At 38.8% G+C, this 22672-nt stretch overlaps 1 protein-coding gene across 2 annotated transcripts; it reads right to left on the bottom strand.

Annotated features, from left to right (window-relative positions):
* Nucleotides 1–461: 461 nt before the first annotated feature.
* On the bottom strand, nucleotides 462–22424 carry hapln3 (hyaluronan and proteoglycan link protein 3). Of its 2 annotated transcripts, XM_012958989.3 has the most exons (5): nucleotides 22044–22424; nucleotides 13772–13933; nucleotides 8469–8840; nucleotides 5869–6171; nucleotides 462–4466 (listed from the first exon to the last, which is right to left on the bottom strand). In XM_012958989.3, the coding sequence occupies exons 2-5, from the start codon at nucleotides 13890–13892 to the stop codon at nucleotides 4183–4185; spliced, it is 1080 nt and encodes a 359-aa protein (XP_012814443.1). In that variant the 5' UTR covers nucleotides 13893–13933; nucleotides 22044–22424; the 3' UTR covers nucleotides 462–4182.
* Nucleotides 22425–22672: the final 248 nt, after the last annotated feature.

Genomic DNA, 22672 nt, shown 5'->3' with positions numbered 1-22672 from the left:
TAACTTCCCCCTACACAGGATTAAGCTATACAGTATATAACCCAAACATTAGGCACCTCCACATAATATTAGTTAATTTCATACCTCAAAACCAGTGAGTCAAGGTTGTTCCAAGTCGCTTATTTTTAGATGTGGAGCTTAGGGCTCACAGAAGTAGGCAAATACAAAAGAGATGTCAATCCATAGCACCAAGTATCCACCAACATGGGTCTGGCAATAAGCAAGGGAGCAAAAAATGTTTCTAAATGCATCTAGCATATCCTTATGGTAATGTGAGTGCAGCCATTCCCATGTTCCGTAAACCCATTTAGCACTGGTACAAGGAAAAAAATATGTTATTATTATATTTATATCCCCCTAAACTGACCCCTGTTATGCTTTTACCCTTCTTCAATAAGCAGCTAGCATATCCATTCCGAGCTAATGTGACAGTGCAGAAGTAGGGCACATGGACCACAAAGTCACTAAATGTGTTCATTTGAACTTTATTTCATTGATTTTTAGACAATTTTTCATTTGTTAGTTGAACTCATGAAATTGAAAAGAAATACTGAATTGCTGTAAAAAAATGGCAATAATCATAGTATAGAAGGTATTTACATATAAAACAATAGCACCATTTTTTAAAAATAAAAATATAATATCAGTTTGTATGAATCCTAAAATAAGCCTCATTTAAACATGCACTTTGGTAAACATACTGTAACATAAAGGTTGGATTCAGGGATGGGAGCCCGAATCAGTAAGAGACCTTACAGGAATACATCCAAACTCTTTGTAGGAAATTGTGCTGTTCAGATACGTGGGCAAATGCTGTGTCCTGTTAACCCCTTCATTGCCTTAAACCCCTTGCTGCCAAACTAAATTTTGAATGCCATAGCTGAACAGAATTGTTAAGGGTTAAGGCAAAACATAAGATGCTCAGACAATATATGAAAAATCCCTCCTACATCAAGTCAACTAATTGTGACAATTAAAAAATCATTAGGCAAGGGCCCTAAGAGGCTGGGGGGAACCAGTATTTCTTTTCCCTGCAAGTCATACAGGGGTTAACAGTAAGATCTTGAAGATTTTACAAATTGGGCTGCATGACACAAAACCTCAGGGCCAGCTCATATAGAGGAGTCTTTTTCAGCTAAGTGGTTGTGTACAGATCTGTTCTGTTTATCTATCTGCCCCTGCCCACCTTGAGCCCCTGCGGTTTCTAGTCAAACTGGGCAGGTCATTCAAGCAGCTTGGATGCTTGCCAGGCAGTGTATAAAGAGGAGAGCTGTTTATGAAGGAGCCCTTATTTCTGTCTGCCACATGGACATCCATTTAGAACTCAAGCTACAGTGTGGCCTCTGTGCAATGGGAAATCCAGCTAGGATCTCCAGCACTGTTTGCTGAACATACACTCTCACATACTGGATCCTGGAACTAGCACACTTCATAGAGGAATGAAAATCGATGTCCCATCCGGGCCTCGTGCTGGCATTATAGTGTGCAATGCTATGATAAAACCAGTGCAGTGCTGCTGGCAAACTGCACTTTCACACATTATCCTTTAGCAAAGCTGTCTGTTCTTTATGAAGAAAGAAACATGACAAGTGTCACAAGGTGTTGATTTAGGACATGGAGAGTTCATGGGTAACCTATAACAGACCCCTTACACAAGCCGGACAGCTGTACTTACCTCCACACAGGGCTCCCTTGCAACTAAAGCAACGGAGCTGCACTGCAATGGGGGTAGGTGCCAGTGTACGGTATATGTCACAATTAAGGCCACAATTTAAAACATTTTCTTGTGCAGATTTTGTGTTCATATTGTACAGTAAAAGTCTGCTTAATATTTAAGATCATTTTCATTAGATGGGCAGCATTTTAATCAGAATAATAAAATAGAGTATTACTGAAGGATAAAAACAAACCCAAATATCATCTTTATATTACTGAGTGGTATAAAAAAATAAATGTAAAAAGTTTCTCTGTATTTAAAACAAATTTTACCTCTTGATAAGATATTCATGTCAGTGCGTCACTTTTAATAATACCAATGTTTTGCACCCCATAACTTGCACATCATCCAGACGAACAAGTTAGGGAGTGGCAATGGACGCAGGTTGGAAAGGGGTGCTAAAATGCATGACAACTAGGGAATGTGCACTTGGACCTCCTTAGTGTTCTTGCACTTCTGCCCCGAGTCTTAGTAAATGACCCCTTATATCTTTCATTTTATTACATAACAAATCCTGCACATTCTCATCTGGATTGAAATACAAATCCTACACATTCTCATTTGGATTGAAATCAGGCTTTCAAGGGGCTACTGTAGGATCTTCGCTTCTATCTTGTGGTGGCAAAACATCAGGTTCTAGAAACATACTGAGTATAATTTCACCTTCTGCAGGAACAGGCTATATAACCCAATGATTAGACACCTACACAAAATATTAGTCAGTTTAGTCCATTAATAACTTCATAGCCTAAAACCAGGGGGTGTGGGTGTTCCAGGCTGCTTATTTCATATCATTCATATTATAATATTTTTTGTACTATACCTGGAAAAGTGACCACAATGAAAATCTCTGTGAGCCTGGATACTTTTTTTTTTTTTTACACCCTCCTTCATTTGCCCTTGATTTTGAAACCCTGGATACTTTTATACCTATGTAACACACATGTCCTATAGATGATATCCTAATAAATGGTGCTTAGCGATGTGATATGTGTCACGAGTCACCTCAACTTGTCTATTATCAAAAATAATGTGCAACCTGTTGTATAAAATAAGAATATTAGACGTCACCTCACACTGCCATGACGCGTGTGAAAGCAGGTCAGGGAACGCCTCAGTCATTTTTATCATCCTTATATTTTACAAAGGGTGCAATAATATTCCCTATGTAATATATATATAAATATATCAACTTGTAAATTATAGCCTTATAAATGATGCGTTCTGAAGTCAGAATGAACCATCTATTCTTTAAAGAGGTAGCAACACCAACAAGCTAACTAGCACTGTCAATGCTGTTATCGGTGGTGTCCCAACAGTGTGCTCATGGAAATGCCTTTTTATTGTTGATATCTTTGTTGTGCTCACTGAGTGCCCATATCAGCAACTATAGCATCAGTGCTGATATCTCTATCTAACTATGCCCTCATAGCAGTGCCTGCCAGTACCACTATAGGGGATGCTTTCTCAGTGAGCTCACAGCAGCATTTATATAGCACTGATATAGCTGCTGTTCTTGTTAATTATAAAGAATAACATACCCCTATAATTAAGGTTACAAGAAGATACTTTGAAGATCTGTGCTCTTTATAAAAGCACTCAGCATGTTACATTGTGCTTTTATATGGCCAGGTATGGCTCTGTAATTTCTAATAACCTTATTTATTACAGGGGGTTGCTGTTGGTTAAATTAGGAACTGGTTAAGTTGGCAATTCCATTTCAAGTGGGCATGAAGATAACAGCAGAAAAAGAATATACACAAGAGGCTGTTAATACAAATAGATACTTTTGCATTACTTACATTAAACCCAACATTTAGAAATTATGACAAGGTTTAAAGTAAAGACTGTGTGTGGCTTTCTAATGTATTGGTGACGTCTATTAAGAAAGCTGTATGTCATATAGGGAGACATTGCATTCCACAAAACACACTAATTATATTCATATCTGAGGTAGCCCCGAAATACCTAGGTCTGAATAAAGTACTGTAACAGCTGATAGTACAGTTATAAGCACATTAGGCTTATAGATTCATCCTCACACCAGGACCCTAATGTGCCAATGCCTAAAACAAATCTCCCTTTAAGAGGCATTGGTTTTAGGCATGGTTTAACTTTGATGGTCAGAACCTACACAAGTCTCAACCAGCCACCTAGTTTTTATATATATATATATATATATATATATATATATATATATATATATACATCTTTGCGGAATGTGTTAGCATAGATCATTTAAGAAGGGAAAGACATTTTGTCATATATTTTAACATGAACAGAAAAATAATTATATCTGTTAAAAAAAAAACATAATATCCAAGCCTATGTAGTGTCACTGGTTTGCCTGAGATACTGTCTCAAGACTTATATTGTTATGTATTCTTTTCCGTATTCTTCAGGTTCATCCCGAGGTAATAGGAATGTATATCACATAAGGTCCAAGGTGTCAGATTTCTTTTAAATTAACTCATTTTGTAGCAGTAGACACCAAACTTCATATATCTTGCTGGAAATCCAAAGCTCCTAACTCCAGGTTCAGGTGGACCACAGTTAGGACGGGGAGAGGCTATAGGATATCTGACGCTGCCATCATCCAACCAGCCAGCATCACAGCGGTCTAAGTCAATGAATTTCCATGCAGCAAAGAGCTGTCCAACCTTGGCAATTTGTGCCCCGTCGTCTTGGCATGCTGCTTTGGCCTCAGCAAAAGTCATCCTCTCAGGGTACTCAAGATAGTAAACTTTCCCTAATAGATGGGAAGATTTAAACTCATTTAAAGAAGATCAACATCAACCCAAGAAGGAACATGAAAGTTTTATGTGCTCACACTTACATTATTTCATTGACAAATACACAAATATTCTAAGTAGGGCATAGATGATTATTTTCCCTTAAAGTAGAGATTAAACAAAGACTATACCTCTGGAAATCTTGGTGTATTTCAAGAATGTACAAGTTAATCACAACGGCAATATGGTGCAATTATACTTTGTCATCTCCGTGGATACATATTCATTTATATGGGGTCTTTGAAGAGCTTCCTTTTGTCTGCTGTTTGCATAATAAGAATTACCTGGATATGAAATGTGTCCCTGCATATGACGCATGCAAATAAAATGGTTTAGGTTTTTCTGCTGCCACGGTGCATTCCAGTTTCTTCCTTTTGTAATTAGCACTTACTCCTCTTATAGTCATAATCTAAGATATGAGTGCTAATGGATTATTGTGTGAATAGCATATTCCTTTTGTGAAAATGCCCTTTTATATCTTTGGTGGTACCATACTGCTTCTTGACTGAAAGCAAAACATTTTGATGCCCATTGATTATAGACTAAGTAAGACATAAGGCAGTGTCTGAGTGGATCACAAACTATAACCAATCAAACCTGGAGGTTTGCTTGTACACATCTATCTGGCACAAGTGTAGCACAATCATTTTGTAGCACAAACACCATACTGTTGTGCTCTTGGGTAAAATGCACTGCTATAAGTAAACATAAGAATCACTTACCTGGCGAAGGGGTCAGTTCATGAAAGAGTTTCAATTATATATCTAAATAACCTCTTACTAATTACTTAACCTATGTAATATGAGTAATAGGAAAGGGGCTGAACTTATTGTAAAATCTCTTTTAAAAAGTAAAAGCTCAACAAAAATTAGGTTTAGAATCAGTAGCATAACTATAGAGAAAGCACACGAGGGAGCTCCCCCCTCCCCAGCCTCTCCTGAGCAGGAGTGGGAGAGGCAATAACAGGGTTAGGGCTGGGTAGGAGTGGATGCATGTGCTGGGCCCCTCCGAAGATTTTTTCAAAGGGCCCAGCCACATATAGTTAAGCCGCTGATTAGAATTACCTTACCAAGAGAACTGTTGTACAAGTCTGGGGTCACTGTGAATATCCATTTCATCTAATAGCTCTACATCTTCTAATTGCAAATTAGAGTATGCCTGGAGCCAGTAACACATGCAAGATTAGTTTGTGCTGGGTCACCATAGGAACTTAGGCGGTGATCAATGCACCACGTGCTTGACTGGTAACTTCACTTAAGGTAAGGGTGGCACTAAAGTCTTATGTGGAGCTGCAAAGGACTATTTTTGAAACACTAATGATTTAAAGATGATTTTTATTGTTCCCTCCCCAATACTTACCCTTAAGAGCAGAAGAGAAGCAGAAAGCATCAAATCTGTGCAGGTGCTTGTGGCGCTCTCCATAGCTCCTAACACCAGGGGCAGTATCTTTCCCACCGCAAGGTTCTCTGGGCAACGTAACTGGGTACTGTACGGTGCCATCCATCAACCAACCAGCATTGCACCAGTCCAGTCCTTCCTCCCAGGCCTTAAAGAGCTGTTCAAATGAAGCCATCATGGCGTCTTGATCTTCACAAGCTTTTTTGGCATCGTGGAAGTTAAGTTGGTATCTCCCATGAGGAGGCTGATAAGGATAGACAACACCTGCAGAGGAAACTTCTGTTACCAAAACGGCTTTTTAAATAAAATTTGCTATGCTAAAGTGTGCTAAGCGCTATGCACACTCATACAGCCATTGCAGGTGCATTATTAGGTGCTGAAGAGCAGAAGAACAAATCCCGGTGATCAACAGGTTTAGAAGTCTCTTGGCCATCACATTTACTTTGCAAAGACCCACATAAAATTATAAATACCCATAAAGAGAACAGGACATCACTTTGCATACTATAAGCTTATTAGCTTTACTGCTCATTTATAATTGCTATAATTTATGGGAGCAACACACTCACCAGTCCTGTATAAAACATTAACATGCAGTGTTATCTGGTGAGCTGAAATATTGTTAAACATTATTATTAGAGCAATATATGAGAAATAAGCTCTGTGTACGATTAAGGTTATCCTCTTTTTTTACATAACAATTGTGGTTAGCATATTACAGAGACCTCAAGGGAGGTGATTTCTGGGACATTTTTTTGTCCAAATCCCTCCCAACTGTGCCAATATTTCTATAAAACTATAGATACACTTTGGCATTTTATTTTATTTTTTCTCTTTGTGCCGAATGTACATTTTATTACCAGGGTAATGGTGATTTTTTATGCCTAGTTATTTTAACCAAACTAGATGGATTAAAGCTAATTGCTAATTGTTTCCCAGAACTGGGACAAAGCTGTGCTCATGTCAGCAAACAAAACAAACGTAGGCGGAGGCTTAGTAATAGCATAGCTTTCCCATTTCCAGCCAATACTGAAGATGTGCCCTGTGCACAAAGTAATCTGCCCTCTTGTAATTTATGTCAAAAGGAAAAATAAATGGAAGTAAATACTGCTTATATATTGGGAACATTTTATTTACAACATGCAAACCTCTCTGGCTGCCAAACAGTTTGCTTTGGCAGGTACTGATTTGATTTGTATTTATATTTAGTGACTATTTCTAAATAACTTGGGCAATGCCTTCCCTCTCTCACTAAGACAGAGTATTCAAGCAAAAGCAAGTTATATCATATACAGATATAACCAAGAATATTTCCTGGTTTTTATACACTGTTCTATGACTTATAGTTGCTATTTGATATGGGTTTCCATTGAGAGAGCGAGCATGTAACAGACTCTGTATTATGCATACAGGAAACTTTTGTATATTTTTGTAAACAGTGACATCCAGTGGCTGCTTTCATAAGCAATATGTTAGCACAAATGCTATATTATACACTCACATATTGTTTATGCAGTACACACAAAAGGTAACTGCTATAATTGCAACTTATTCTGGAATACAGAGGTTTCTCTAGTCTGCAGGCAAAAGTGCCCTTAAATTGATGAACAGATAGACCTCCATTCATTTGATTTATGGTATATTTGTCTATGTTCTTTGCTTGCATGAATCAATGTGAAATAACCTCAATAAAATAGTAAGCTAGTCTGCTGGTCCCATATCCCTGCAATTGAAGTTTCTGTATTCATGCTCAATGCCCAAAAGAAACAAAATTACACAGAATAATATTGCAAAATATCACTTATATGCAAAAAAGAGAAGTCCATTGAGGCTGTCAAACTGCCACCCAGCAAGTTCTGCTGCCTATAATAATATATTTAGCATTCTCCCAGTCACAGTATGCACTAACAGGTTGGCCCATTCTAGAGAATTACTAATTACAAGTAGTACAAATGTATTTTGTCTTTTTTTGCTTGCCCCTTATATGATCTCTGACCTTTCCATTTTATTTTCTATATGTATTATCAGCTAAACATATTTTATCCACATACGGAGAATAAGAATGAAAATACTTTTTAGTCCTGCCCACCACCCCTACGCATGTGGTTGGATTTTGGTCTGGGCTCCTTTAAATAGCTTACACATATGGAATATAAAAATATCATCATTTTGATCTTCCTTGCTTAAAATCAAAGAATATCTATGGCTCTACCCCCTGAATCTGACCGTAACTGGTTCACAAGCTGGTCTCTTGAGCCAATTATCAGATCACATGGGGTCCAGTCTGACTAATAAGTATCTGAAGATTAATCAGAAAGAATACCAATTCAGAAATTTAATTTTCTTAGGGAAAAAGTTATGTAAAGTGGGTGGGTCAATGATTTCCCATTGTTGGTACAAAGACGGATTATTGCCAGATATGCTCTGGAGATAAGTATTATTAAAGCCAGGAATGAAGTGCCAGGAATGCTACTTGGCTCTGACACAGAACATGAAGACTGGTTCTAAGTAAAGACTAGTTCTTAGTACTTAACCTCAGTGTATGCACCAAGGTTACTTACCTCTTAACTCCAGTTCTACAATTCCACTTTCGTCTTCTAGTCCATCAATGACCTCACACTTGTACTTTCCATAATCCTCCAGGCGCAAATCCGTGATGACCATTGAGACTTCATTTGGCTGATTTTGAATCAGGTGCACTCGGCCTTTGTATTCCCCAAAGCTCCTGTGCCTTAATCCAATAGCCACCAACACATCTCTCTCCTTAGTGTTATCATTGTGCAGTTTTGACCATTTGACACGGAACCTTCTAGTGGAGTTTAGCTTGGGCTCATAATGAAATGTACATGGCAGGGTAACATTCCCACCACGGTAGCCAAAGAGAGAGTCATCTGGAGTGTTTACCACAAGCCTCACACCATTGAAATGAATCACTGAAAGGGAAAGAATATCATGAGTTGGTGAGGATAAGCACTAATGTGGTAGAGCATTCCTCCTGACTCTGAACAACAGGCCTTAAAACCTAATCTGAGCAATGGATTAAAATAATTTTACCATTTCATCAAGCAGAGGGTCACACCAACCAATTATTTTCAATAGAATAGCATAGCATTGTTCTTGTCTTCATATAAAAGCATTTAAAACCTAGGACTCCTTTTAATGTCAAAATTTACATTTTTCCACTAGATGGTGCTCAACAGCAAAGTTCACATCTAAAAGGAAAAATATTCTCTTGGTATCAAAAAGAAGACCCCAGACTACACTAAACTCAAACACATACCTAATGGATTTGGCAGATTCAGCACATATTAAGGATATAGAAATCTGATCAGAAGCTACAAACAAAAGTAAGCACTTTAAACTATATTACTATCAAAAACTAAGGGGGCCATTTTCTAACATTCAGATTTTTTTCCCCAATTTCTCTGATTTTTAGCACTTAAAATTGTGTAAAAAAAATTCACAACTTTTTCGCGGTTTACTATGTGTCCAAACGGTTAAAAATCAGAATCCAACAATTTGCCAGCTAAAAGTTGCTAAGATCATGTAGAAGTCAATGGCAGGTGTCCCTTCCCTTTCCTGAAATATCCTTCTTTTGCCTCAAAACTTTAGAGGTTTCAGATTTTTGAGCAAAATTCAAGTTTTCGGGGCAACAATTTGAAAAAGTTGTAGTTTCTGCAACATTCTTAGACAATCATGAAAATGAGAGTAGTTGAATTTTTTAAAATAAAAATATGAAAATTGTTAGAGTTTTAGTAAATCTTCCCCTGATGTGTGACAGGACTGGGGGGGTACCAGTACCTTCCCTTAAACCCCTGTTATAGCTCCTTTCTTGATCTCTGTATGGCTCTCCCCACACACACACACTACTTAACTGATCTTCCCAAGTTTCCATGCTCTGCCAATCCCTCACAAATCTCTGTGTCCTTAATCCCATGTGCTCCCCACCTTCTCAACATCACAGTTCTTTATCCAGTCTCCATAAAGATACTCTTCCCACACCCCTAATGATCCCAGAGCCCCCATATCTCCTTCCCTCATCTCTATACATAACCCCAACCACCTCCAGCAACTCAAAGAGAACTCCCCTATCTCCATACAACCCAAACCAATTTTCAAGACCCACAGATATTTAGTGATCTTTGTGCACCTCTGGTTATTGCAGATGCTATCAGAAAGCCTTTATACAATGGGCCAGTGTTTTCTTTTCCAACTGTGCTGAATTACAAATCAGTTAGAGTAAATTCCACAAATAATTTGAGGTGTTCTGAAGGTATAATAAAAATGCAATTACACCCCTGTACATGAAGGCTTCTTTACTTATAAAGGGGCACCAAGAAAACTGTGAATTTATAGCTTTAATTTATCTGCTAATACTTTTTGCCAGAAATTGGTTTCACTGGATAGTATAATACGTCAGAATTGTTTTCTCCCAAATGAAAAGATAATCATTTTTAAACAAACAGCAGTTTTTAAAGTGGATATAAAGTGACAATCTGGAAGAGGACAGAACAGCCAGATATTGTGCAATAAAGGCATAGCAGATCTCAACCAACTTCCATATTTACTGCATGTCATTTCCTCTACGGCAGGGATCCCCAACCTTTTATACCCGTGAGCCACATTTAAAGGGGAAAACTTACTTAATAGCGTCTCCACCTGAGCACCTGCTTTGAGGCCATGAAGAGAAAAATCCAAGGGGTTGGGGAGCAACACATTGCTCACAAGCCACTGGTTGGGGAACACTGCTCTATGGCATGAAACATCAGATGAAATGTTGTCTTCCAATAAATATCCAAGCACATAGCAGTCTGTCAAAACTGAACCTCCAAGAAAACATGAGGCTGAAACTGGACAAACTGCCTGACTAAATCTGGAAATGGCCTACCTCATGAACCCCAAAGAATTTCATTACAAAAAAATACCTCTGGACCACTATTTATTCAGCCTTAAAAAATATTAAAAATATTATAAATGAATGAATAAAGGAACAGTAAACTGACCCATTATACATTTAGGAAACCAATAAGTAACTTGTAGTTTTGCAGCTTTGTAATGCCAAGCCATTACTGTCACATGAGTAGTTTTGCCATTAGAGGCCACTGTTTCACATAAGAATTGAAGGATGAGGGTAAAAAGTACTCCCCAGAGTAACCAGAATGTCTGTTCGCATTTATATAAGAAACATGCAAATACAAAAGGCTCCAACAGACAGAATTTTCTATTCCAATAAGCATTACTTTATGCAGGAAAATAATGTAACTGTACCTTATATAAAGGGTATATTATCCCTTTAATTGTATGATGTTCCTTAATTCACTGTTTGGGTGCGAGAAAGCACCTTTACAATAAATGTATAGACTTCAGAACGTCACAGAGATTCTAAACATCCATTTATTTTGTAGATCAAAGCACAAAGGGTGTTTTTTTTTGGAAATGAACGTTTGATGGTTATACACATACATTCCCACATTAGCTCTGTTTATACACATAATAAAAGGAGAATGTATACTAATTTGTTAGGGTTCCTTGCTGTATGTTTATGGTGAACGCACAGCTAAAGGGATCACTGCCTAGCTATTTACTGATGCCGGCTTGCTTCTGTAAGATTAGAAGCCGATCCATGCTATAGTTTATTTTCATTTATTTGGGGACCTGAACACTGCATTTATTTTCTTTATGATATCACTTGCATCCCAATGATTCATTATGCCATTCCAATGGGCAATTATTGGGGGCGTTTAAGGAATGAAATACATATGACTATTGAAGAGCAGAGAGTAACATGAATGATTATGACATGGAGTTTCTAGCTTTCTGTCACGAACATAGCAGTGCAGTGGAAAATACATGGGTGCACCCTGCATTAATTAATGATTTGCAAGTATTCAATATTGAATCCTTTAATGGTACTCTTTACTGACTAAATGATTTTGAAGATGTTTCGTGCTGCTTTACAAGTGTTTCCTGATGTGTGACAGCTGCTTACTCCTCAAGCTACTGCCTGGTTAAGCTAAGCCACTTTTCTTGACATTTTTAATTCCATATTTGGGTCAAAGGTAGCACTGCAGTATAAATGATCTCTACATAAATGGGAAGCAAGTAGGTTTCATAAATTTAGTTAAAAACAATAAAACATTGGTCCAGTGTTCCCATCATGAGCAGCAGGTGGTGCAAATAGAAGCCTGTGCCATAGGAATGGAGAGGCAAGATCTGCAAAGCATGTGTCTCAGGGAGTACCTCTTACCCATGGTGCCAAGCAGTAGGCTAGAACACAAGGCTAGAATTCAGCACTTATTCGCCACCCACAGCTCCAGCCCCAGAAAATGACACGCAAATTGAAAATTTAAGACAAGATTAAAGATACTTTGCTGACAGAACATTTAGTTACATAGTTACATAGGGTTGAAAAAAGACCAGAGTCCATCAAGTTCAACCCTTCCAAGTAAACCAAGCACACACAAACCTATACTGACCTATCTATACACTCACATACAAAAAATATATATATCAACAACAATACTAACTGTAGATTTTAGTATCACAATAGCCTTGGACACTTTGCTTGTTCAAGAGCTCATCTTAAAGGCATTAACAGAATCTGCCATTACAACATCACTAGGAAAGGCATTCCCCAACCTCACTGCCCTCACCCTGAAAAACCACCTACGCTGCTTCAAATGGAAGCTCCGTTCCTCTAAACTAATTTAACACTACATTGGTAAATAAATGTGAGTGGCCCTGTTGCTTTGCACAGCACAGGCACTTGTACCTTGTGGTCATTAATAGACGCCGCTGTTCTGCCATATTTAGAGAATTCTGACAGCGTAGAACAGCTCTGCCAAAGCACCCATACAGCAGAGGCATTCCTGCTAATATGTATACAAAAACAGGTATGCAGAGAAGGAATTTTCGATGTACACAATAGGTTATGCCCCCATATTTTCCACTGTATGCAATGGAAAAAAGTTTTAAATAAGCACCATTTTATATACACATATAACAGATATCATATACTGTATCTGCAGCAACAATTTTGAATATAGAGAAGCTTCAATAACTTGTGCAATGTTCCTGTGAGACACAGTCATTTCTAATAATGCATCTTATACCAGTAGTTCCCTCTTAGCAATAAACTGAATGCCTTCTTGTACTCTAGAGGGTCTCCCTCACTAACTGCCAGACTTGTTGCCTCCCTACTTACCCCAATCACGCAGTCTATTGTGCCTAAACGTTTTTCCCTTTTATTTGTTAAGATGCCTGGAGAATATGAATATGAAAAGTGCCATCCGCCACATCCTCACTCTAACCTACCTACCCCATAAAATGTGTGACACTATTACTGTATGTTAGAATGATACTGCCTATAGCTTTATTTAAGTTCAGCAATACAATTCCTGACATAGACAGCATATTAATATACAACACATCCAAAATCTCAGAGTTTTATAACAGCTACATTAAACACTATAAAATGCATAAACATTAATATCACCTGAGCCCCTGTCAGTCTGGCTTCCATAGCCTGCAGCAATGACGACGCCATCCGGAATTATTATAGAGCCTCCACCTTACCTGGAGCCTGCTATTACTTCACAATAATGGTCACCCATCTTAGGGGTTAAACCATCCCACCAAGATATGCCTCTCTTACCGACACAAATTATCCCCAAGAAACTAAAAGGGCCCGCCACTTTGCTGTGACAAATATGCTAAGAAAGACCTGTTGCAATTTTTCTGGCCCTCCCTCTCAATGGCACCTATCGGGTCCTGCATGGGTTGAGCCTGGGTCCTCCGTGGATTTCCTGAACACTAAAAACTATTTACTGTCATCATCATTAACTGTTGTTAATATCATACCTACCCTCTCCATTGCCGTTATTGGTTTTGTTGTTGAGGATATGCTCATAGTAGAATCCATTATAGAATGGAAGGCCTCTGCATACGCTGGCCACTAGGAGAATCATGGATAATTCTGCAAGCATTGTCAGCCAATCACGGTGCTCCCAAACTTCAGACTCTTGTACTGCAAGAAACAAGAAAATGTGACCAATCGTTGATTTCTAGCATATTATGATATGTTCTGTTATCAGTGGTATAATTTGGTAGAATTTATATCAATATAATACACAATAGCTATGAATATCCTGTAAAATATATCCTTTTAAACAGCACCTAGTGATGACATCAGTTATAATCCTTAATGTCTGTCATTTCACATGACTCACTGAAACTTGTGCATTATAATAAATATTGCACCCCTGTTGTAAAATATGAGGCTTCAAAAGTCACCTTGGAGTTCCATAACCTGTATAAAACCACTTGGACTTCAGCCAGGTTGTCGGGTACATTATTCACTATATAAAGGTGATACAGGTTTGTATTATTCACTATATAAAGGTGATACAGGTACTGTACTGTTACTGTACTACAGCTCCCAGCATCCCCTGATAGACAAAGGAACAAAAGAGGAAAATGCCAAGGTTAGACATCTTTGGGTTATATTATATGTTGTTTGTTTGTGCGTTTGTTTTTTTAAGTAACTGGCTTGTGTATTTAGCCTGTTTATCAATGTCCTTGTTTCTAGGAATATTTGAACTGGTTTACTTGTTAAGAAATGTTTGAATTCTCTATATTGCGCTTTGGGTTTGTATACCTACAGGATGGTCAAGCCAACTTAAGGAAGTATTCATCCCAAGAGAGAATGAGTGTTGATCTTTATCTTAGGAATCAAATTCCCGTTTGATGTAAAGAGCCCATAAGGATATAATGAATGTGCCTAGTGGGCAAGTTTTTAGTTGCATTCCTCCATGATTAGCTAATTAAAGGACTCCCCAATGAGATGATCACTCATCTATCTGAAGCTACTAATCCTGGCAGCCTATTAATTGCACTGGGGTCTCATGCAAGACACATTACAAAGAGGTAATTGAATGGAATATACCAAAGCAGAAATTCCCAATCTCCAGCTGTTGCTTACCTACAGATCACTGTGTCTTCCACCGGGAAAGGGGCTAGGGGTACTGAAAGTTTTCAACAATGTACAAAAGATTCCATCGGAATTAGACAGCACATTGACATTACTATTATCCTTTATTTAAATAGCATTGATAAATTGTTATAGATTATAAATCATTCACATCAGTTCCAGCACCAGTGGAGCTTACAATCTAAAGTCCACATCACATACACACTGGCTTCAATATTATTAGGAGTCTATTAACCTGCCTGTCGGTGAGATGTACACGGAGAAGTGCACACAAGCATAACCACAACATATTAACCCCTTGCAGTTAGTGCCTAGTTAGAGCCCTGCCCTATTAGTGCCTAGATCATTAGCACTGTAAGCCAGTGATACTGGCTGTCCAGTTTCCCAGATATAGACATAAGCCATGAATTACTTTGTTTTGCACTGGAGAGCTTATACATGTATATTTATTGCATTTGGTCTCTTTTTGGGGAGGCTTAGCTTCACCTATGCTTCCTAAAGCACCTAAGCCCCCCTTCCTACACATGGTCATAAAACTCTTCAATTACTTTGTTATTACAGATCTTTTATCCGGTATGCTTGGGTCCTGGGGTTTTCCAGACAAGGGGTATTTCCATAATTTGGATCTCTATGCCTTAAGTCTACTGAAAAATCATTTAATCATTAATCAATAGGATTGTTTTTCCTCCAATATAAATTATATCTTAGTTATCCTCCAAGATTAATTATATCTTAGTTGGGGTTTTTACTTTTACAGAGAAAAAGGAAATCATTTTTTTAAATGTCAATTATTTGCTGGGAAATGGTCTTTCTGTAATTCATATTCATTTTATATTCATATTATGCATAGCAGGTTTCTGGATTACATTATGGTTACATTACTCACCATATTTACAGGTATACCCAAAGTGTCTTATGCTGACTAAAGAAAAAAAAAAAAAAAAAAAAAAAAAATATATATATATACATATATATATTTATATACATATATAAAACACTAACTGGCATTTGACTCCTAACAGGATAACAACTCAGCTACTGAAAAGGAAATGCCTGTTGATTAATAGAGGTTACATGGTATTTAGTCACACAGGGCTCTTCTTTTTATATGCATTTAAAGAAAGCATTATATTGCTACCATTTCAAAGACACTCTTACCATTTCAAGCAAAGAGCAAAGCGTTTTTCTAACAGTGAGGGGCGCTGTTGCTTCAGGAGTCTTTGGCGAAGGACTCGGTCAGAGGCAGTCATATAAGAGATCTCACAGGTGTACAACTTTAGGCTGAAGGAATCCACATTCATTCCACCCTAATTAATCACTTCCACGACAAACCACTGATTCTGAAGGACACAGGGTTGTGTCCACTGTTGTAAACCTGAACAGCAAAACAGCTGTTTCTATATAAACTCCATAAATCATGGCGGTGTCAAATATCCAATATGGGTAATCTCCCAAGAGTTCTTCCATCTCAAGTGCATGCACGAACTTCCTTTGTTCAAATTATTTTCAGCTGTATTATTTAGAAGAGTAATAAGACCCCTGAGAGAGCTTTTAGCATTTTGAGAAGGAGAGCATGGATAGCTATTGCGTAATATATATACAGACTGACGTAATACCCAATTTATCTGCACTTTGCTAAGTCACTCCCTGTGATGTATCAATACAACATGCCTATTTATAATTGGAATTGCTTTCTGTGTCTTTTATCCTTGTATGGTACAAAGTTATAAATCATTTGTCTTTTTCTAAGCATGACCTGGAAGGGTGTAGCATAGTTCACCCCAAATGTTCACATCATCTGCTTTGCATTATGGTCACGTGCCAGAGGCGACATACAAACCATATACAGACTATAGCCATTCTATTCTGACAGACTCATAGAAGACTGTGCTTGGTTATTGGAGGATATAAACTTTCCAGCATTTCCACTAGGAGACAAAAGCCTGTTGAATGAAGCTTACTGGGTGGAAAAGCCATGTCACAAAGCTCACAGTATGTGTGGACTATTAACATACTAATGAAGGAACTCACATTGCCAAATATTAAAGATATAATAGACAATGGAGGTAGCTGGCATGGGTTGCTGTATGACCTAGAGGCTACTAAACTCTAAGTACAACTGTCAAGGAATTACTTTGGCAGAGGGTGGAAAATTAGCAGCATGTACATGGCACTTCCAAACATGGTCTTGACTGGATGCTGATTTTGGCAATGGTTCCTTCTATGCCTGAGCTAGAGGGGCTGGTAAATACTTCTCCCTTCCTCTCTACTATATGCATATTCACACCATTGAGGCTGCAGCCTTAGCGCTGGGGGATGCTGCTGCTACATAACAGCTGATAACACACAGGTTGAAATTCCCTAAAATACTCTGTAGGCTGTTAAGATTTTTTTAGGTTCTTCTTCTAACACTTGGGCTTTCAGGATCCAGCGGTCTCTCCGTGACAACCATAAAGAAACAAAATGGCCTTCATGACTTCAAACTAATTAGGTTTTTTTTTATAATAGGAAACAAGCTGAGCCAAAAAACGCTAGGTGCTAGGTTTCATACTTCTTTCCACAAGCGGATTTGCTAACGATCGGAGCCGAAACCGCAACAGCTGCACAAATGAAACTCGTATTCTTAACCCCTTGACCTCTAAAGCAATGCACATAATATTGGGAGCCCTGGGCAGCACAGTTAGAGGGGTGGGTTACCTGATAAACCATTAAAGTGGAGTATTATTACAGTTGAAACAGGGGAAACAAACAAAAACAAAAGGTCCTTTATCTCTACTGTTAATAACTTCATGGAAAAACAGTATAGTATCTTCTCTAAACTCCTATTTCATTTCATCTTTATGTTCATAACATTCATAACGTTTATGGTGCTGAACAATAGAACAACTACTATTTAACATGGTTGTGCTCTCAGTGCTTTAGTAATTCTACAGGTCATTTACTGAGCAGGAGTCTAATTAAAAGATTTCACTTCAACAATCCACCTCAAAACCTCCACCTCACAGTTCTCTGACGCTGGGATCATTGTGCTGATGTCTACACCTACATCATCACTTGCACAAACTGGACTTGCTATGAGCTCCTGCTGAAGTTCTGGTGTGTCTAAAGTGTAGTCTCTGCTAATGAGTTAAGGGCACGTGGTAAAACTGCTGTAAAGCCATGGGGTAACTCTGGTGCACTCCCAAAAGCATGACCTCGGGAAAAGGACAAGACCCTGACCATGAAAGTTTCAAGGTTCTGCTGTGAAAGAGTGACACTGAGCACCTTCTTAGCATACCCCCAGCAGAATTCCCATCTCTTAAAACATCTTACAACATGTTGCTCTTTTTTCCCATAAAAACGATCAGCGCACCAGAGGTCACCCCTTTCAATTAGAGGAACGGAACTTTGATTTGAAGCAGTGTGGGTGGTTTTCACGTTGAGGGCAGTGAGGTTGGGGAATGCTCTTCCTAGTGATGTTATAAAGGCAGATTCCGTTAATGCCTTTAAGAGGGGCCTGGATGAGTTCATGGCAAGCATAGTATCAAAGGCTATTGTGATGCTAAAATCTACAGTTAGTATTGATGTTGGTATATATGGTTTATGTATGTGAGTGTATAGATAGGTCAGTATGGGTTTATGTATGTGAGTGGATAGATAGGTCAGTATGGGTCTGTATGTGAGTGGATAGATAGGTCAGTATGGGTTTATGTATGTGAGTGGACAGATAGGTCAGTATGGGTTTATGTATGTGAGTGTATAGATAGGTCAGTGTGGGTCTGTATGTGAGTGTATAGATAGGTCAGTTTGGGTCTGTATGTGAGTGGATAGATAGGTCAGTATGGGTCTGTATGTGAGTGTGTAGATAGGTCAGTTTGGGTCTGTATGTGAGTGGATAGATAGGTCAGTTTGGGTCTATATGTGAGTGGATAGATAGGTCAGTATGGGTTTATGTATGTGAGTGGATAGATAGGTCAGTATGGGTTTATGTATGTGAGTGGATAGATAGGTCAGTATGGGTCTGTATGTGAGTGGATAGATAGGTCAGTATGGGTCTGTATGTGAGTGTGTAGATAGGTCAGTATATGTTTGTGTGTGCTGGGTTTACTTGGGATGGTTGAACTTGATGGACTTTGGTCTTTTTTCAACCCTATGTAACTATGTATGTAAAGGTCCCCATACACAGGCCGATAGTAGCTGGCCAGATCTCGATCAGGCAGGTTAGAAAATCTAGTCGGATCGGGGACCGCATCAACAAGCCAATGTGGTCCCCGATCCGACTAGATTTTCTAACCTGCCCGGACCGACTTTACCTATACCCGTCATTATAATTCGATCGTTTGGCCCCAGGGCCAAACAATCGAATTACCCTGGATTCTCCCAATATCACCCACCCGTGGGTGGGGGATATCGGGAGAAGATCTGCTAAGGTCATAATGGGCTACAAACCTGCTTTCAGATCTGCGCTTTTGGAACCAACCTTTACATCAACCCAGTACTTCACTGCACCCCCTAGAGACTATGTGAATCTTTTCCACTTTGATCACCACATACATCATTCCAAAATATTCTATCTTACATCATTCCAAAATATTCTATCTTACTCTTAAAAAAGATCCTGCAAGCTTCCTTCCTGTTTTCTTCTACAGAATGTCTACATAAAAACAGGGGCAAAACTGTTCCAGTACAACCTATAATCCATCATAATCAGCAGGTTGCTATGAGAGGGGCAAACTCTGCCTCAGTTACTGCAATTTTTGATTCTTATACTATGTGCTGATGCTTCCTAAAATATTTGTACTACCCCCACACATTCTTACAACTTTTCTATTCTATTATTACATGGTATTTATAGACATCCATCATACAGTGCATTACTTTACAACAGCCATATAGCAAGCACAGCAATTTACAAATGCATAGTGATTTAAAAGGGGAAGTGGGTGCTTGATCTTAAGAGCTTACACTCTAGAAGAAAACATCCCACAAAGGTAAGGGTTGAGATGATAATGTTATGAGACATGGCTACTGCACTTGGATTTATATATCACGTATTTAGAAAATCACAGAATTATGGACTACATTTCATGTATGGGGAATGAGTTATGTATATCTCCAGATTTCGCTACAAGTTTTATTTTCTCATCAAGCTGAATATACACCCAAGTTTCACTTGAATCCTTTGCTGCTGCTACTATAGATATTCTGGAGGTGAAAAGCATAAATAAGGACATATAGTATTTTTTAACATTGTGTAGAAAAAATAAGTAACTCTGTAGCCCACAAAAGCAAATCACATTAGCCTTTAGTTTACTTATTACCTATGGAAGTTTTGAAGATGTTCCCAGTTTCCAAAAAATCTTTAAAACTAGGCTGGGTAATGTTTAATGGGGTGGTGACCTATGCATACAAGAAGGAAATTGTACACGATATGCTAAGGCAATGTATAACCAGCTAACAAGCACTGCAACAGAGCTAATTTCAAAGGAATTCTAAGTAGGGGTGTTTAGCCCTCAAGGTCAAAGAAGACACCACTCAATTATCAGGAATGGCTAAAGAGGTGGAAACCTGGAATGTCGCCATGAATATTTTTTCTTTCTTCATAGATGTTCATTAGCAAATAGCCCATCTCCATTAAAGCAAGCTGCAGTGCCTGTGCACTTATATCTTTGTATCCAAGATGTTTAAATTCCTTCCACATGGTGAGCAGTGTCCTATCAAGATAGGGCTACTCGGTACATTTGATGGGCTTTATATTGATATTTTGAATATTCTATTTACATTTTTAATGTGAGAAGCATGTATCTGTGTCCGTGAGCATGTGTTTATGTCTGAGTGAGAGTAAACAAGTGAGTGTGTGCCACTGAGTGTGTGGGAGTGCCGCTGAGAGTGTCTGTGAGTAAAGAAATGTCTGAGAGTTTGAGAATGTGCCAACAAGTATGAGAGAGGTATGAGAGTGTCAGTTAATGTGTCAGAGTGAGGCACAATTTTTGTTGGTAAATAAGTTAACTATGTAGGGCAGTATAAGTGTCACAAAGCATGTAGGGCAACGCCAGTGAGTGTAATAGTGTCAGTGGACACAGAGAGTGTGTGTGTGTGTGTTAGAGGATGTCTATGAGTGTGAGTGGCATGTGTGAGTGAAAGTGACAGTGAAGCAAGTGTGTTGCATCTGGCACATGTTTGGAAAAGAAAGGATGTGTCTGGTGATGGCATATGTGTTTGTGTATCAGTGAGGGGTATGTGGGGGATGTGTGTGTATGATAGAAAATGAAAATGTGGGTGAGAGTGGCATGTGTGTCTGTGTGCTATTAGTGAGGGAGGATGTATGTGTATGCAAGAGAGGGATTGTGAGAGAAAGGGAAAAGTTTGTATGTTAGTGTGTGTGTGTGTGCACTAGAGCATTACATTTAGAAAATCATCTCTGTGCTAAACACATCTGTATTACACTTAGAACTGTATAAGTATAAAAATTTACAATACAAAATAAAAAGTTATGTTGAAAAACGGAAGAGCAAAGAAGAGACAAAAGAAATGAATTAAATAGGCAGACTTGAACTTGAAATGCTTCCTTGTAACAAAAGACAAAGAGTAGTGCAGATAGAAACAGGTTCTACTGTCTGAATGGTGATCCCAACTGTTAGAGAGAATTCTGTAGGGGGGGGGGGCAGGAGTTACAAAACAAATGCAAAATAAAAACAGCCTTTTAAATATATTTCTAAAACAAAAACATTCATTCTAGAAGTCATATGTATCATTAAATCTCTGCAGTCATATTCAGAGTGCAGGGAATTAGCAAGATAATAGGAAGGAACACAATGCTCATAGGAGGATTGTACAACACTGATATTAGCACAACAAAGAGCACTATTGAAATACAGACATTAAGAAGGCAAATGAGGGGAGACTTCTCCTTTCTGTTCAATTGAATATAATAACACATCTCACTGACTGCCTTTTGTTAGTACTTTTTTCTGTATGTTTCTTTAATTGTCTTCATGCTTCATAGCAATGCCTGGGATGCAAGTGAGCTATGAAAGGGCACACGGATTAGTCAGCATGGATAATAGCAAGGTGGAAGAGGGGGGCTCTGTTCCTAGAGGGTCACATTAAGGAACTTTGCTGTGAGAGTCAGGTAAGTGTGGTTCTGTGCAAGCAGGTTCATACTTACAGTTCAGTAACCTGCCCTGTTCCTGGGTGTCTCTGACAAGCCCTTTGTATTTCCTAAGCACCTTCTTCTTTGGGGTCTGGAGCTCTGTAGTAAAATGTGTTTGGGCTCCACTCTTAATGAGCGCTCATTGGCAGAGAGGAAGGCGAGCGCGTCACTGCTAGCCAAGCCCTCATTGGCCCCTAGACTCAGCCTCTTAAAGTCACAGGGGCACCGAGCCGCCCTCACGTTGCAATGAATGAGCAGGAGCTGAAGGTGCCAACAGGAGTGAGCGCTGCAGCCTGTGTGTGAGAATGATATCACTCCCTGTAACAGCTGCACTGGGCAGTCCCACTCACACAGCCCGCACTAAATAGCTGCCCAGCGGCCCTCCGCCCGTCCCCGGCTGCTCAAACACAGGCTCAGGGGATACTGTCCGATACGAACTTATAGAACCCACGTAACAGCGCTCTGGGGACTTTCACTGAGCTTTGGCTCTGCGGGAGAACTCGCTCTTACTATCTGGCTTCAGTCAAGAACCTTCCATGTCTGATAGACTATCCAACATATAGTTCTGCCACTACTGTCTCACTACACTGCAATATATCTGTACTATACCTGCTATCCCACAGCCCCAGTCCCTTCCCAGAGGC

This window comes from Xenopus tropicalis, chromosome 3, assembly GCF_000004195.4.
Source record: "Xenopus tropicalis strain Nigerian chromosome 3, UCB_Xtro_10.0, whole genome shotgun sequence".
Lineage (NCBI taxonomy): Eukaryota > Metazoa > Chordata > Amphibia > Anura > Pipidae > Xenopus > Xenopus tropicalis.
The sequence above is the reverse complement of the archived record's forward strand: the minus strand, read 5'-3'. Positions and strand labels throughout refer to the sequence as shown.

Bases quoted from the DNA above. Each gene is read 5' to 3' on its own strand.
- hapln3 (XM_012958989.3), bottom strand. From the start codon at position 13,892: ATGCTTGCAGAATTATCCATGATTCTCCTAGTGGCCAGCGTATGCAGA. The intron at 6,172-8,468 runs GTAAGTAACCTT...TTTCCTCTGCAG, and splicing joins TGTAGAACTGGAGTTAAGAG to GTGTTGTCTATCCTTATCAG. The intron at 4,467-5,868 runs GTAAGTATTGGG...CCCATCTATTAG, and splicing joins CTTCTCTTCTGCTCTTAAGG to GGAAAGTTTACTATCTTGAG.